We start from the raw sequence: 18,114 nt of genomic DNA, 5'->3' as shown, positions 1-18,114 counted from the left end.
TTATTCTGGACCCTATTCCGAAATTGGCATCTTTTGAAATTTGTGTGAAATTGGCAAAATTGCTAAATTCTGACCACTGTACTGGATAGTTGAATTTATAAATGGGTGGTTTCTTGCACCCATTCGATAGAAAAAATGGAGTTCTAGCGAAATATTCATGTTTTTTGTCGACTAGTACAGTGAAATTGGCCGAAAATGGGGCTCAAAGTGGGCAAAATCGCCGATCCGTAAACATCGCCGAGACCGCTAACTTTGCGAGAGCATAATTCCGTAAGTTTTCTATCAAATTTCAAACTTTTGGTGTCGTTATGATCGGGAAAAGATTCTCTATCTTTTCATAAGAGAAAATAATTTTTTTTTTTTTTTAAATTTGGCCGACCCTGAGAACGAGTTTCGGAGAGGGCCTGTCGACCCTCAAAGGGTTAAAGGAGGGGTTTGGGATATTGGCAGTTTGGAGGGATATGTTGTGTATCTTTATACGTATATGCTTCTAAACTGTTGTGTTCTGAGCACCTCTGCAAAAACAGTGATAATGTGTGAGTGTGGTGAAAGTGTTGAATGATTTATTATTATTTTTTTTTTTTATTATCACACTGGCCGATTCCCACCAAGGCAGGGTGGCCCGAAAAAGAAAAACTTTCACCATCATTCACTCCATCACTGTCTTGCCAGAAGGGTGCTTTACACTAGGTAGTAGGTTGGTAGACAGCAACCACCCAGGAAAGTACTACCGTCCTGCCAGATGACTGTGAAACAGAAACCTGTAACTGTTTTGCATGATGGTAGGATTGCTGGTTTCTTTTTCTGTCTCATAAACACGCTAGATAACAGGGATATCTTGCTACTCCTACTTACACTTTGGTCACACTTCACAGACACGCACATGCATATATATATATATATACATACATCTAGGTTTTTCTCCTTTTTCTAAATAGCTCTTGTTCTTCTTTATTTCTTCTATTGTCCATGGGGAAGTGGAAAAGAATCTTTCCTCCGTAAGCCATGCGTGTCGTATGAGGCGACTAAAATGCCGGGAGCAATGGGCTAGTAACCCCTTCTCCTGTAGACACTTACTAAAAAAGAGAAGTGTTGAATGATGATGAAAGTATTTTCTTTTTGGGGATTTGTTTTCTTTTTTGAGTCACCCTGCCTCGGTGGGAGACGGCCGACTTGTTGAAAAAAAAAAAAAAAATAGTGCTAGGACTGAAAAAAAATGCCAAAGTAAAAATAATAAATAAATACTCTATTCAGCTAATGCCTGCATCACCGTCGAAAAAAAAACTTTATTTCTTAGCAAAGTTCTCTAAAGTGAGCACTGTATTAGCGGGGCATGCCTGTAAATATGAAAAAAATATTGGTGTATTATTTTTTATTTTTTATTATCACACTGGCCGATTCCCACCAAGGCAGGGTGGCCCGAAAAAGAAAAACTTTCACCATCATTCACTCCATCACTGTCTTGCCAGAAGGGTGCTTTACACTACAGTTTTTAAACTGCAACATTAACACCCCTCCTTCAGAGTGCAGGCACTGTACTTCCCATCTCCAGGACTCAAGTCCGGCCTGCCGGTTTCCCTGAACCCCTTCATAAATGTTACTTTGGTGTATTACACAAATTAATTTAATCTTTACTAACTTATTGTGTTCTCCAGGGCATTGACTTCCTCTTGTTGTTGATAATGGGTGCTTTGTTGGATCCTCTGGTTACACAACTGTAGTTCATGGAACCGAAGAGTGTACTGCTGCTTGGCTTTCAGGTATTTATCTGCGTTTTTCTGTGGATTATGGGAACAACTCATCATGTGGGTCGTAAGAGGCGACTAAAATGCCAGGAGCAAGGGATTAGTAACCCTTTCTCCTGTATATATTACGAAATTTAAAAGAAGAAACTTTCGTTTTTCCTTTTGGGCCGCCGCACCTCGGTGGGATACGGTCGGTCTGTTGAAAGATGATAAAAGTGACTCAAAAAAGGAAGCAAATTCACCATCACACATACCGTAGCTGTCTTTCAGAAGTGCATGAATATCACAAGCAAGTCTGTGTCTTGACTGGTGGATGGAGGATCGAGCCTTCACCACTTCTACGATTGTAGATAAATGGTTCGGAGAACCGACAAGTTGATAAATTAGACACTTGTGCAGCACTAGCGTATCTTTATTGAGGAAATGTTTCACCACACAGTGACTTCATCAGTCCTATACAAAGAAGAATGGCGAATATCTGAAGGAGTTTGAGGTAATCAGTCCCTTAGCCTAGACCAATTACATCAACTCCAGGCTCAGGAACTGATTACCTCAAACTCCTTCCAATCTTCACCATTCTTCTTCATACAGGACTGATGAGGCCACTGTGTGGCAAAACCCTCTCCAGGTAAACCCAAGAGTTTCACTTTTTTTCTTTTTATTTTAATACGTTGGCCATTTCCCACCAAGGTAGGGTGACCCAAAAAGAAAGAAAAAACTTCCATCATTCAACACTTTCACCATCACTCAATCATAAACACTGCCTTTGCAGAAGTGCTCAGATACGACAGTTTAGATGTCCCTCCAAACTGCCAATAACTCAAACCCCTCTTTTAAAGTGCAGGCATTGTACTTTCCATTTCCAGGACTCAAGTCCGGCTAACCGGTTTCCCTGAATCCCTTCACCAAATATTACCCTGCTTACACTCCAACAGCTCGTTAGGTCCCAAAAACCATTCGTCTCCATTCACTATCAAACACGCTCACGCACGCTTGCTGCAAATCCAAGCCCCTCGCCCACAAAACCTCCTTTACCCCCTCCCTCCAACCTTTCTGAGGACAACCCCTACCCAGCCTTCCTTCCCCTACAGATTTATACGTTCTCCAAGTCATTCTACTTGGTTTCATTGTCTCTAAATGACCAAACTATCTCAACAGCCCCTCCTCTCTTCAACCCTCTAATACTTTTAGTAACTCCACACCTCCTAATTTCCACACTACGAACTCTCTGCATAATATTTACACCACACGTGCCCTTAGACAGGACATCTCCTTAAAATATTTTTGTCCTTAGCTTATAGTGAGTGGTGAATACATCTATTGTAGGAAGTCTGAATAAAGGAAGAATGGGTATAATTAAAAAACCACTGCATTAGCAAAATGCTGTAAAGAGGGGCCCGTCTGTACGTGCAATGAACAGTAATGAAGGTTAAAACTAGACTTGGCCTCGATATACTGTAGGCTTCTAAAATACATAACAAGAATTTGTTTCATAATCCTGTAGAACTTTCAAGCTAATAACAAAAGATAACACATAAGTGACATACCTGAAGATGCTGCAGTTGTTGTTCAACATGTTGCAGCCGCTGCGTTTTAGCCGAGAGCTCATCTTCATACTCACGGAAGGAGTCTAACTGAGCTAGAATACTGCCACCTTGTCTTCTTGCCCCTAAATGTGTTACAAATATTTTTTAGCACACCTACTGTCTCCTAGTGAGGTAGGGTGAACTAAAAAGAAAAAGACACTTTAACCATCATTTACTCCATCACCATCTTGCCAGAGGCATGCCAACATTACAACTCAGATGCCCCTCCAAACTGCAATACTCCCACCCCTCTTTCCAAGTGCAGGCACTGTACATTTCATCTCCAGGACTCGAATCCTGCTAACTGGTTTCCCTGAATCCCTTCCTAAAGGTTATCTTGCTCACACTCCAACAGCACATCAAGTCATAAAAACCACCTGGATCTACTCACCCTTATCTCACATGCCTGCTGGATGTCCAAGCCCCTCACATGCAAAACCTCCTTTTCCCCCCCTGTCCAGTCTTTCGTAGGATGACCCCTATCCTTCCTTCCCTCTGCTACAGAATCCTACACCCTCAAAAACATCCTATTTTTCTCCTTCCTCTCTAAATGTCCAAACCATCTCAACAACCCCTTCTCAGCCCTCTGGATAATGCTTTTAGAAAACTCGCACCTCCTCTTAATTTCCACACTACAGATTCTCTGCATAATGTTCACTCCACACACTGCCCTCAGACATGACATCACTGCCTCCAGTCTCCTCTGCAACATTCAAAAACCAATGCTTCACACTCATATTGAGAGTATTGGTACCACTATACTCTGATACATTTGCCTTTTTGCCTCGAAGGATAATGTTCTTTGTCTCCACAGATGCCTCAGTGCAGCACCCACCTTTTTTTTTCTAGTTCACCTCATCTTTCATAAACCCCTCTGATATTTACTTTCTCCATAGAACTGATGAAGGGAATAAGATGTATGCACCACTGAGGCATCTGCAGAGATAAAAAGCATTATCAATGGAGTTGAAGAGGGAAATGTATGAGAGTATAACAGTACCAACACTCTAATATGGGTGTGAAACATGGGTTGTGAATGTTGCAGCAAGGAATAGGATGGAGGAAGTAGAGATGTCATGTCTGAGGGCAGTGTGTTGTGTGAATATTATGCAGAGAATTCATTTGTCTGGAGATTTGAAGTTACTATGAGTATCATCCAGAGGGTTGAGGAGAGGTTGGTGAGGTGGTTTGGACATTTGGAAAGGGTGGGGGAAAATGGAGACTTGGAGAGTGTATAAATCTGTAGTGGAGGGAACAGAGGTTACCCTAGGAAAGATTGGAAGGCAAGGGTAAAGGAGGTTTTATGTGTGATGGGTTTGGACATTCAGCAGGTGTGTGTGAGCATATTAGATAGGAGTGGAGGCAAATGTTTTTTTGGGACTTGATAAGCTGCTGGAGTGTGTGCAAGATAACATTTTGTGAAGGGATTCAGTTAAAGTGGTCAGCCAGACCTGAGGCCTGGAGGTGGGAAGTACACTGCCTGTAATCTGAAGGATGAGTGAGAATATTTTCAGTTTGGAGGGTTATCTGAACTGTGGTATCAGTGCACCTCTGACAAGACATTGGTAAGAGTGAATGATGGTGAAAATGTTTCTTTTTTTGGGATACCCTACCTTGGTGGGAGACTGCCAGTACAGTGGTACCTCGAGTTACGAACTTAATTCGTTCTGGAAGGCTGTTCGAGTGCCGATACCGAATGAATTTGTTCCCATAAGGAATAATGCAAATTAGATTAGTCCGTTTCATACCCCCAAAAATACACTTAGAAAAGCACTTACAAAAATACACTTACATAATTGTTCGAGTTGGGAGCTGTTCAAAACTCAAGGTACCACTGTATGTTGAATAAAAATCTATGAGTAGAAGCACAAATTATGTCTGGTACATTATATGATTCCTGGGTTTTCCGTAAAATTAGTCAAAAATTCATCTCTTAAAAAACTACATTTTTTTTTTCATGAAGTAATTTTACTTACCACCAGACAGAGTGCCAGCAGGATCAAACACATCGCCATCTAGGGTGACTGACTTTCTCATAATGTTATTATGGAAAGTGACTTGTCTGGCTACATTCATATCCCGACATATGAAGGAGGAGCCAAACACCCACTCCATAGCCTTGTGTAACTCACGTTCGTAGCAAACAAGAGAGAGTGCAGTTTGAACATTCTCCTTGCCCACCTAAAATCAACAGGATATAATTTAATAAATGATTTATATACTATCATCCTTTGCTAACACAAAACTGCAAGAAAACACCTCATTCACAAGGGCATGATTGATATCCATCAAGAATCAGTAAGGTGACGAATTACACTTGTGCAACACTTGGGAATCTTTATTGTAGAAACGTCTTGCCAACCAGTGACTTAAAAATAAATAACAAAAAGGCACAATACCGTGACTGGAACGATACACAAATAACCCGCACATAAAAGAGAGAAGCTTACGACGACGTTTCGGTCCGACTTGGACCATTGACAAAGTCACACAAGTCGGACCGAAACGTCGTCGTAAGCTTCTCTCTTTTATGTGCGGGTTATTTGTGAACCAGTGACTTCCGAAGATCAGAAGGCATTTCAGGTAATCAGTAATGTGTCACTAGTGAACAAAAAAGGTACCATAAATTGAAACTCTCTCCTTCACTGGTAATTCATTACAGTGGATATATTTATTATGCAATACAACTTGGTGATCTCTCACAGCTCCTCAAATGCCATTTGGCTTCTTAAACTAATATTGTGGATTAATTCTTTAGTTGTGAATGGTGTTATATTTATGATATATTTTCTTTAATGTATTGCCAGCTTATGCTTACTGAGATAATCTGCATCTTTTGCACTCAAAAATTATTGCAAGAACTAACAATTGCTTTACATGTATTAAAGCCAAATCAGAAAGCAGTACTTTTCAAGTAACAAGTTACCATGTATGTAAACAAATGCTATAAAATAACTCATGATATAAATAAAGTCATATGAGGCGACTAAAATGCCGGGAGCAATGGGCTAGTAACCCCTTCTCCTGTATACAATTACTAAAAAAGAGAAGAAGAAAAACTTTATAAAACTGGGTTGCTTAAATGTGCGTGGATGTAGTGCGGATGACAAGAAACAGATGATTGCTGATGTTATGAATGAAAAGAAGTTGGATGTCCTGGCCCTAAGCGAAACAAAGCTGAAGGGGGTAGGAGAGTTTCAGTGGGGGGAAATAAATGGGATTAAATCTGGAGTATCTGAGAGAGTTAGAGCAAAGGAAGGGGTAGCAGTAATGTTAAATGATCAGTTATGGAAGGAGAAAAGAGAATATGAATGTGTAAATTCAAGAATTATGTGGATTAAAGTAAAGGTTGGATGCGAGAAGTGGGTCATAATAAGCGTGTATGCACCTGGAGAAGAGAGGAATGCAGAGGAGAGAGAGAGATTTTGGGAGATGTTAAGTGAATGTATAGGAGCCTTTGAACCAAGTGAGAGAGTAATTGTGGTAGGGGACTTGAATGCTAAAGTAGGAGAAACTTTTAGAGAGGGTGTGGTAGGTAAGTTTGGGGTGCCAGGTGTAAATGATAATGGGAGCCCTTTGATTGAACTTTGTATAGAAAGGGGTTTAGTTATAGGTAATACATATTTTAAGAAAAAGAGGATAAATAAGTATACACGATATGATGTAGGGCGAAATGACAGTAGTTTGTTGGATTATGTATTGGTAGATAAAAGACTGTTGAGTAGACTTCAGGATGTACATGTTTATAGAGGGGCCACAGATATATCAGATCACTTTCTAGTTGTAGCTACACTGAGAGTAAAAGGTAGATGGGATACAAGGAGAATAGAAGCATCAGGGAAGAGAGAGGTAAAGGTTTATAAACTAAAAGAGGAGGCAGTTAGGGTAAGATATAAACAGCTATTGGAGGATAGATGGGCTAATGAGAGCATAGGCAATGGGGTCGAAGAGGTATGGGGTAGGTTTAAAAATGTAGTGTTAGAGTGTTCAGCAGAAGTTTGTGGTTACAGGAAAGTGGGTGCAGGAGGGAAGAGGAGCGATTGGTGGAATGATGATGTAAAGAGAGTAGTAAGGGAGAAAAAGTTAGCATATGAGAAGTTTTTACAAAGTAGAAGTGATGCAAGGAGGGAAGAGTATATGGAGAAAAAGAGAGAAGTTAAGAGAGTGGTGAAGCAATGTAAAAAGAGAGCAAATGAGAGAGTGGGTGAGATGTTATCAACAAATTTTGTTGAAAATAAGAAAAAGTTTTGGAGTGAGATTAACAAGTTAAGAAAGCCTAGAGAACAAATGGATTTGTCAGTTAAAAATAGGAGAGGAGAGTTATTAAATGGAGAGTTAGAGGTATTGGGAAGATGGAAGGAATATTTTGAGGAATTGTTAAATGTTGATGAAGATAGGGAAGCTGTGATTTCGTGTATAGGGCAAGGAGGAATAACATCTTGTAGGAGTGAGGAAGAGTCAGTTGTGAGTGTGGGGGAAGTTCGTGAGGCAGTAGGTAAAATGAAAGGGGGTAAGGCAGCCGGGATTGATGGGATAAAGATAGAAATGTTAAAAGCAGGTGGGGATATAGTTTTGGAGTGGTTGGTGCAATTATTTAATAAATGTATGGAAGAGGGTAAGGTACCTAGGGATTGGCAGAGAGCATGCATAGTTCCTTTGTATAAAGGCAAAGGGGATAAAAGAGAGTGCAAAAATTATAGGGGGATAAGTCTGTTGAGTGTACCTGGTAAAGTGTATGGTAGAGTTATAATTGAAAGAATTAAGAGTAAGACGGAGAATAGGATAGCAGATGAACAAGGAGGCTTTAGGAAAGGTAGGGGGTGTGTGGACCAGGTGTTTACAGTGAAACATATAAGTGAACAGTATTTAGATAAGGCTAAAGAGGTCTTTGTGGCATTTATGGATTTGGAAAAGGCGTATGACAGGGTGGATAGGGGGGCAATGTGGCAGATGTTGCAAGTGTATGGTGTAGGAGGTAGGTTACTGAAAGCAGTGAAGAGTTTTTACGAGGATAGTGAGGCTCAAGTTAGAGTATGTAGGAAAGAGGGGAATTTTTTCCCAGTAAAAGTAGGCCTTAGACAAGGATGTGTGATGTCACCGTGGTTGTTTAATATATTTATAGATGGGGTTGTAAGAGAAGTAAATGCGAGGGTCTTGGCAAGAGGCGTGGAGTTAAAAGATAAAGAATCACACACAAAGTGGGAGTTGTCACAGCTGCTCTTTGCTGATGACACTGTGCTCTTGGGAGATTCTGAAGAGAAGTTGCAGAGATTGGTGGATGAATTTGGTAGGGTGTGCAAAAGAAGAAAATTAAAGGTGAATACAGGAAAGAGTAAGGTTATGAGGATAACAAAAAGATTAGGTGATGAAAGATTGAATATCAGATTGGAGGGAGAGAGTATGGAGGAGGTGAACGTATTCAGATATTTGGGAGTGGACGTGTCAGCGGATGGGTCTATGAAAGATGAGGTGAATCATAGAATTGATGAGGGAAAAAGAGTGAGTGGTGCACTTAGGAGTCTGTGGAGACAAAGAACTTTGTCCTTGGAGGCAAAGAGGGGAATGTATGAGAGTATAGTTTTACCAACGCTCTTATATGGGTGTGAAGCGTGGGTGATGAATGTTGCAGCGAGGAGAAGGCTGGAGGCAGTGGAGATGTCATGTCTGAGGGCAATGTGTGGTGTGAATATAATGCAGAGAATTCGTAGTTTGGAAGTTAGGAGGAGGTGCGGGATTACCAAAACTGTTGTCCAGAGGGCTGAGGAAGGGTTGTTGAGGTGGTTCGGACATGTAGAGAGAATGGAGCGAAACAGAATGACTTCAAGAGTGTATCAGTCTGTAGTGGAAGGAAGGCGGGGTAGGGGTCGGCCTAGGAAGGGTTGGAGGGAGGGGGTAAAGGAGGTTTTGTGTGCGAGGGGCTTGGACTTCCAGCAGGCATGCGTGAGCGTGTTTGATAGGAGTGAATGGAGACAAATGGTTTTTAATACTTGACGTGCTGTTGGAGTGTGAGCAAAGTAACATTTATGAAGGGATTCAGGGAAACCGGCAGGCCGGACTTGAGTCCTGGAGATGGGAAGTACAGTGCCTGCACTCTGAAGGAGGGGTGTTAATGTTGCAGTTTAAAAACTGTAGTGTAAAGCACCCTTCTGGCAAGACAGTGATGGAGTGAATGATGGTGAAAGTTTTTCTTTTTCGGGCCACCCTGCCATGATATAAATAAAGTGTAAATTATAGTATTTTCTTTTTGGGGATTTTCTTTCTTTTTGGGTCACCCTGCCTCGGTGGGAGACGGCCAACTTGTTAAAAAAAATTAAATAAAGTGATTATTCACTGACAGATGTTCAGTAAAACTTTGTGTTCATAGACTACTACATATATGGAATTGAGAGAGGTGAAATTAAATCTGTTGCTAAAGCTCCTGGGCTGTGGAGAAATCACTAGTTGTGTTACAGATGGTGCATGAGATGGAAATTATGTACAGTTTGTACAACTTTTGTGATTTCTCCATTAGAATCCCTCAAAACCAAGGTGTTAGTGCGCCAGCCTGTCAATTAGTGGGCTGCAGATCGATCCCCTTGTCCATCACTCTGCTTATTCAGAGTAACTGAAATGCACTTGAGATATGTGTTTTAGATTTTCAAGGAAAAGTTGCCCAATAAAACAAGGTAGTCAGAAATGTACAAAGCTCCTGGAAAGCAAAACGTTGCCATAATAAAAATGTTGCATTAATAGAAGATGCTTCTCTTTATCTAACATCATCACATACCAAACTTTCAGCTTGCTTCACTATGTAGTCATCGATGGATCTTCCTGTGATCTTGTTAAGAGGAATGATGGTAACTCTTGTTTGTAGTTGGCCTTTCTGTAGCAACTTTTTACTAGTAACTTCTGTGTCTACAATCACATTATACAACTGCAAAATAAACAAGAAAAACCATACATATAGAAAGTTTGTTAATACAATTCAAGTTTAATGATAACAAACCACGAGTTTGCTTGTTAATACCATTTAAATTTAATGATAACTTACCATGCACAAACTCACATATGAATAATCTGCAGATCAAACTTGAAATAATTGTAAAATATAACTTGTGTTAGAAATTTGTGAGATTGATTGGTGTGAATTTTGATTCAGCAAGAAATTAATTTTGCTAATTTTTCCCTATAACCTCTTTAAATCATGAGCAAAAATTGCACAAAATTCGAAGTGTGAATTCAGATAATGTGACCACTTCACAGGATTCATTATTCACATTAATCGAGACCTAGCTGTATTTATTAGGAATGTGCTGAAGTGTTGGTACTTGTGAGTACAGCGGAACCTTGGTTTTCGTCATTAATTTGTTCCATTAATTCGGCAATTTTCTAAGATTCGACTTACGTCCAATTTGACTTGTGATCAGTTGGTCGGAACCAAGCTCGGTCGTAAGTCAGATGGTACCAGTACGTCGCTAAGTGAGGAGAGGCCGTCTTGCCATTAACATACAGTGGAACCTTGATTTTCATGATTAATCCGTTCGAAAAAGTCTGACGAAAACCGAATTGTACGAAAACTAAAGCAATACTTCCCATAAGAAATAATGTAAATCCAATTAATCCGTTCCAAACACCCAAAAATATTAACAAAAAATACATTTTATTGAGAATAACTATAGTTTTAAATATAGAAAACAATGAGAAATAAATATAGAGGACTACTGAAATGGATAAATGAACATTTAACATCACTTTTACCTTTACTGAAGACTCTTGTTGGAGTATGGAAGACGGCGAGGAGGGGAGGAGGAGGAGAGGTTATCTCTACCACCATCACTACCATCCTTTACCACAATCACTACCACCCTCCAGCACCATCACAACCACTACCGCCCTCTACTGCCATCACTACCACCATCACAACCACTACCAGCCTCTACCATCACTACTGCCCTCTACCACCATCACTACCACCCTCTACCTTTGTAGAGGATGGTAGTGATGGTGGCACTCTGAACTTTCTTCAGCCCCATGGTGGCTTATGTCAAAGTCACAATCAATAAACAAGCACAAAAAACAATGGATGAACGAGCGGAGTATTGCTAACTCAACGAGAGACAGAAGCAGAATGAGTCTGGAACGCATGCGAAGCGGCGTCCCAGGTGTCTGATACGGACGATTTCCGAGCGGATGTATGAAACCCAGGGGAAAATTTCGCCGAAAAAAGTGCTTGAAATCCGAATTGTACGATTTCTGCACCGGTCAAAAACCGGGGTTCCACTGTACCTTCCTGGACAGTTGATGTCTACCAACCTAATGCTTAGGACATCCGTTAGTTATCTTTAGAATTAATATACCTAACTGTTCTACATGTGTCTTACTTATCAAATGTGGGTAATGCATACGGTTAATAAAGTCACATAGGTCTGAACTGCTCTCGCCTTCATCAACATTCTTCATAGGCTCATATCTGTGATTGATTTCAAGAATTTTTCCACCCTTGCTACCCAGCCTAAGGCAAGACTTTACTATCATCACTGTAATGATGTACAAAAGCAACAACTAGATGAATAAGATATATGCAACATTTAGTTATCTTTATCGACAAAAAGTTATGTCTGCACAGCAGGCTTCTTCAGTTGTAACATTGGAAGAGGTGGTGAGGCCAATTTTAAGGTGTTGTCCCTTAGCCTTGATGGAGGGTATTCAGACCCTCACGCCTTCACAACAGAAATGTCCTACTAGAGTGCCCTAAATCTACTCCAACACAACCCTCCAGTTTCAACACTTCAAATCATCATATCCTGAGATTACTACTGCTACTACTCCTACCCTACTATTATGATTACTACAACTACGGTTGGAGGCAGTGGAGATGTCCTGTCTAAGGGCAATGTGTGGTGTAAATATTATGCAGAAAATTCGGAGTGTGGAAATTAGGAGAAGGTGTGGAGTTAATAAAAGCATTAGTCAGAGGGCAGAAGAGGGGTTGTTAAGGTGGTTTGGTCATTTAGAGAGAATGGATCAAAGTAGAATGACATGGAAAGCATATAAATCTATAGGGGAAGGAAAGAGGGGTAGGGGTTGTCCTCGAAAGGGTTGGAAAGAGGGGGTAAAGGAGGTTTTGTGGGCGAGGGGCTTGGACTTCCAGCAAGCGTGCATGAGCGTGTTAGATAGGAGTGAATGGAGACGAATGATACTTGGGACCTGACGATCTGTTGGAGTGTGAGCAGGGTAATATTTAGTGAAGGGATTCAGGGAAACCGGTTATTTTCATATAGTCGGACTTGAGTCCTGGAAATGGGAAGTACAATGCCTGCACTTTAAAGGAGGGGTTTGGGATATTGGCAGTTTGGAGGGATATGTTGTGTATCTTTATATGTGTATGCTTCTAGACTGTTGTATTCTGAGCACCTCTGCAAAAGCAGTGATAATGTGAGAGTGTGGTGAAAGTGTTGAATGATGATGAAAGTATTTTCTTTTTGGGGATTTTCTTTCTTTTTTGGGTCACCCTGCCTCGGTGGGAGACGACCAATTTGTTGGAAAAAAAAAAAAAAAAAAAAAAAAAAAAAAAAAACTACTATCCTACTGTTATGACTGCTACTGCCACCCCTATTATGACTACTACTACAGATACCCTACTGTCATTGTCTTGGCAGAGGAGTGCAGATATTACAGTTCAGTTGTCCCTCCTAATTGCAAGTATCCCCACCTACCCTTCAGAGCGCAGGCATTGTATTTTCCACCTCCAGGACTCAAGCCCAGCTAACGGGTTTCCCAGAATCCCTTCACACAATGTTACCTTGCTCACACTCCAACAGTATGTCAAATTTCAAAAAAAAAAAAAAAAAAAAAAAAAAAAAAAAAAAAAAAAAAAAAAAGCCTCCATTCACTACTATTAACCCTTTGAGGGTCGACAGGCCCTCTCCGAAACTTGTTCTCAGGGTCGGCCAAATTTAAAAAAAAAAAATTATTTTCTCTTATGAAAAGATAGAGAATCTTTTCCCGATCATAAAGACACCAAAAGTTTGAAATTTGATAGAAAACTTACGGAATTATGCTCTCGCAAAGTTAGCGGTCTTGGCGATGTTTACGCATCGGCGATTTTGCCCACTTTGAGCCCCATTTTTGGCCAATTTCACTGTACTAGTCGACAAAAAACATGAATATTTCGCTAGAACTCCATTTTTTCTATCAAATGGATGCAAGAAACCACTCATTTATGAAATTCAACTATCCAGTACAGTGGTCAGAATTTTGCAATTTTGCCAATTTCACACAAATTTCAAAAGATGCCAATTTCCGAATAGGGTCCAGAATAAACAAGAAAGACTTTCCTGGCACTAAAATGACATTTCCTCTAGTCATTAGTCATGTCTCAAGGCCCCTCTTATATTCTTTTGCTTTCCACTTTGAATTTTTATTTTCACAAAAAATATAAGATTTACTGTTATGCAGACTACTGCATTAGTGTAAAAAATGGTATAAATATTATTGGTGCACTTGTGAAAGAATATCAGACTCACCAGTTGACGTGTATTGCACGCTTGGCACGATTTGTTTACTTTCGAAGTTTGGTAAAAATCGAACATTTCTGCTACTTTGAGCTCAATTTCAAGGCACCTTTCTTTGTAAAACCAGTCAAAATCATCTCAATTTCTGTAATATGTTTTCCATTCTATAAAATGAGACCAAGAAAACTAGAATACAACAATAAATACCATACGAAAATACACTGCAAAGTCGCTGATTTATTCAAAAAAATTGGTCAAAGTTTTTTTTTCTCATTATGCACTGTGTGCTGCAGGATTTTTTTTAGACTGTGCACACTGACCACATAGACCCATTCTTTCATATGAAGGCCTACCAGCTTTCTCCCACTAGATTTGAGGCCGCTAGAATTTATGAGTACTAGTACGTCAAAAACCCCTACGCGTAAGACGTACTAGTACGACGAAAACCCTCAAAGGGTTAACATGCTCAAACATACCTGCTGGATGTCTAAGCCCTTTGCACACAAAACCTTTTTTACCCCCTCCCTCAAACCTTTCCTAGGGCAACCCCTACCCTGCCTTCAACCAATAAATGAAATATTTGCCTGCTAAAATAGTTGTACAATAATACACTTCTTTCTTTCAACACACCGGCCGTATCCCACCGAGGCAGGGTGGCCCAAAAGGAAAAATGAAAGTTTCTCCTTTTACATTTAGTAATATATACAGGAGAAGAGGTTACTAGCCCCTTGCTCCCGGCATTTTAGTCGCCTCTTACAACACGCATGGCTTACGGAGGAAGAATTCTGTTCCACTTCCCCATGGAGATAAGAGGAAATAAACAAGAATAAGAACTAGAAAGAAAATAGAAGAAAACCCAGAGGGGTGTGTATATATGTGCTTGTACATGTATGTGTAGTGTGACCTAAGTGTAAGTAGAAGTAGCAAGACGTACCTGAAATCTTGCATGTTCATGAGACAGAAAAAAGGACACCAGCAATCCTACCATCATGTAAAACAATTACAGGCTTTCGTTTTACACTCACTTGGCAGGACGGTAGTACCTCCCTGGGCGGTTGCTGTCTACCAACCTACTACCTATAAATAATACACTAGTTTCCTAAATTTGGCAACATTTTGTGACTCCATGGCAATGAAGCCAATACCAGCATACCAGTCATTTTTTATTTTTAACACACCAGTTGTCTCCCACCAAGCAGGGTGACCCAAAAAGAAAAAAAATATATTACAGTTCTTCTTTTTGCATTTAGTAATTTATGCAGAAGGGGTTACTAGCCCTTTGCTCCCGGCATTTTAGTTGCCTCTTACGACACATATGGCTTACAAGGTGGGATATTTGCAAAATGTTCAATGTTTCATGTGTCTATACTACAAGGTCTGTCAAAAAGCACAACATACACACATACTGGAGTGAGAGATATGGGTTAATGCATAGAATAAACCCCATGAAGGCCAGAGGAGCTGTGAGTACAATAAAAGAACATTCAACATACAGGGCCCAGGACATTTTAACATCTTCCCAGAAGGCATCATAAATACTTCTGGAACAAGTGTATTAGTCTTTAGAGGAAATCAGACAATTTCTTCTGCCAAGTGCCACATCAACTAGGCTATGATGGATATACAGTGGACCCCCGGTTAATGATATTTTTTCACTCCAGAAGTATGTTCAGGTGCCAGTACTGACCGAATTTGTTCCCATAAGAAATATTGTGAAGTAGATTAGTCCATTTCAGACCCCCAAACATACACGTACAAACGCACTTACATAAATACACTTACATAATTGGTCGCATTCGGAGGTAATCGTTATGCGGGGGTCCACTGTATAAGCTAGTGGACTGCCAGTAGCAACAGCCTGGTTGACCAGGCAAGCGCCAAACAAGCCTGGCCAAGGGCAGGGCTTTGAAAGTAGGAAAGCTCTTGAAATTCATCACTTCGGTGGGTTAGATTCCAGACCGCCGCCATAAAGCGAATCACAGTTTTTTTTTTTTTTTTTACTTTCCAGTGCATATAAAAGCCTAGAAATACATGCATACACTATCATTAAGTGTGCAATAGCACTAGGCCTAAAACAAAAATGCAAAATAAAAATAGTAAATAAAGAAATTAAAATATCAATAAACTATCTTAACCCTTTCAGGGTCCAGAGGCCAAATTTCAAAGGGTACACCAGTGTCCAAGAATTTTCAAAAACAAATTTTGTTATTTTTTCTTATGAAATGGTAGAGAATCTTTTTCTGAAGGTAATAAAACAAAAAGTACGAAATTTGATGGAAAATTGACGAAATTATGCTCTCGCGAATTTTGATGTGTCAGCGATATTTACGAATTGTCGATTTTGCCAAATTTGACTCCCATTTTAGGCCAATTACATTATTCCAGTCGACCAAATTCTTAGCTATTTCACTAGTATTACTTCTATTCTATCGAATGAGCACAAGAAATTGCCCAGTCAACTGTTTCAACTACAAAATAAAGTGATCGGAAATTGGTAATTTGGCCAATTTAACACAAAGTTCAAAATATTCCAGTTTCAAAATAGGGTCCAGAATAAACAATGCAGGCATTCCTGGAACTAAACTAACATTTCCTCTGCTCATCAGTTATGTTTTCAGGCTTTACAAATTAATTCCAGTTTGATTTTTTATTCACATAATGAATTTTTATTCAAACCAAAAAACAGAAGATTTACTGTTAAGCAATATTGTAATAATTGTATAAATATCATCATCACATTTGTGAATGTATATTAGACCCACCAGCTGGCGTGTATAAGACATGTGAGGTCGTTTGTTTACTCTTGAACAGCGACAAAAATTTAACATTTCCGCTACTTTGAGCTCAGTTTCAAGCCATTTCCAGTACTAAAACCAATCAAAATCATCTCTACTTCTGTAATATATCTTCCATTCTATCAAATGAGATCAAGAAATCGCAAATACAACTATAAAAAACATACGAAAAAACACTGCAGTCGCTGTTTTAATCGAAAATCACGGTCTGTTTTTTCTCTCTCATTATACACAGTACGCTGCAGGATTTGTTTTATGTGGTGCACACATACCACATAGATGTATTCTCTCATATCTAGGCCCAAATTTACCACTCACAGCTTATCAGAGTGAGCTGAGCTCATGGTGTAGATCTACGGTTTGGACCCTGAACGTAAGCCGTAGATCTACGGCCGGGACCCTGAAAGGGTTAAGAGTAAGGCAAACACCGATAATAAAAAACATGAAAATAATTGAAAAGTGGAGTATTAGTGAAGCGCTCTAAAGCAAGCACTGCATTAACGAGGCATGCCTTTAACCACCATAACGTAACTCACCTTTCCTCCAGCTGTGACTTCCAAAGCAGTTGCAGTAGAAGGATCTCTTAACTTCAGCAGCTTGCACACTAGTCCCTTTACTGATGAACGATCAAAATTCTTTTCAGGGTCTCTATAGTTGAAGCATAACTTGGGGTATCTGCCAGATAATAAAAAAATGGTATTAAATCCTTACATTACCCAGACACAAGTGCAACTAATGTGACATTTTATTGTGGCAACGTTTCGCTCTTCAGGAGCTTTGTCAAGCCGTTACGTATCGCTCTCCAGGAGCAAAATGTTGCCACAATAAAATGTCACATTAGTTGCACTTGTGTCCTTTAACTTTACATATTGTCGGTAATTCTACCAACATTATTACATTACCCAGACACTTGAGAGTATACTGAGAGCAGCTGAAATAGAGGTCCCAACTCTGCCCTGCATACTGTTCTCCATACATGAGCTTCTGCAAAAGGTTTATTCTAAACAAAAATAATTTATTTTATATTCACAGCAGGCCCAGGAGAAACTAAAATACCCTCATTCTGCCTAATCCTCATTCTGCACCCTAATTTTAGGGTGCAGAATGAGGGTTAGGCTAGGTAAGGTTTGTCAGGAAACAAGCGAAGTGTTTCCTGACACTGGTCTTAAGACATATGATGACCCACAACTGGAACTTTTGGTCATCTGACCAAGGCCTTCTGCTGGTTTACCCCTCCACCCCTGTTAAAATTACGATTATGTCTACCACTATTAGAATGATGGCGAAAGTATTTTTTTTTTGGGGGGGGGGAGAGGGGAAGGGGTGTCACTCTGCCTCATCGGGAGACAGCGATAGTAAAAAAAAAATCTGAATAAGGGAGAAATCTCATCATGCTAATTTGAGTCTATTCCAAGTTTTCAAACAATTGGTGTAAACTGTAAAAGCATATTAACCAAAAGAACTACAGTGGAACCTCAAAAATCGAACTGCTCCA

The 18,114-nt window shown here is 39.9% G+C and overlaps 1 protein-coding gene across 2 annotated transcripts in view; it reads right to left on the bottom strand.

Moving 5' to 3' along the window:
- Nucleotides 1-18,114, bottom strand: part of SMC2 (structural maintenance of chromosomes 2) — a 103,198-nt gene that overhangs the window by 31,802 nt on the left and 53,282 nt on the right. For both annotated transcript variants that reach the window (XM_070079628.1, XM_070079629.1), the window contains exons 12-16: nt 17,156-17,294; nt 10,098-10,244; nt 5,308-5,512; nt 3,293-3,414; nt 1,640-1,778 (exon numbers count right to left, since the gene is read on the bottom strand). In XM_070079628.1, coding sequence (XP_069935729.1) covers nt 1,640-1,778; nt 3,293-3,414; nt 5,308-5,512; nt 10,098-10,244; nt 17,156-17,294 — 752 coding nt within the window. The remainder of the gene's footprint in view (nt 1-1,639; nt 1,779-3,292; nt 3,415-5,307; nt 5,513-10,097; nt 10,245-17,155; nt 17,295-18,114) is intronic.

Source organism: Cherax quadricarinatus, chromosome 100 (genome assembly GCF_038502225.1).
Source record: "Cherax quadricarinatus isolate ZL_2023a chromosome 100, ASM3850222v1, whole genome shotgun sequence".
Lineage (NCBI taxonomy): Eukaryota > Metazoa > Arthropoda > Malacostraca > Decapoda > Parastacidae > Cherax > Cherax quadricarinatus.
The sequence above is the reverse complement of the archived record's forward strand: the minus strand, read 5'-3'. Positions and strand labels throughout refer to the sequence as shown.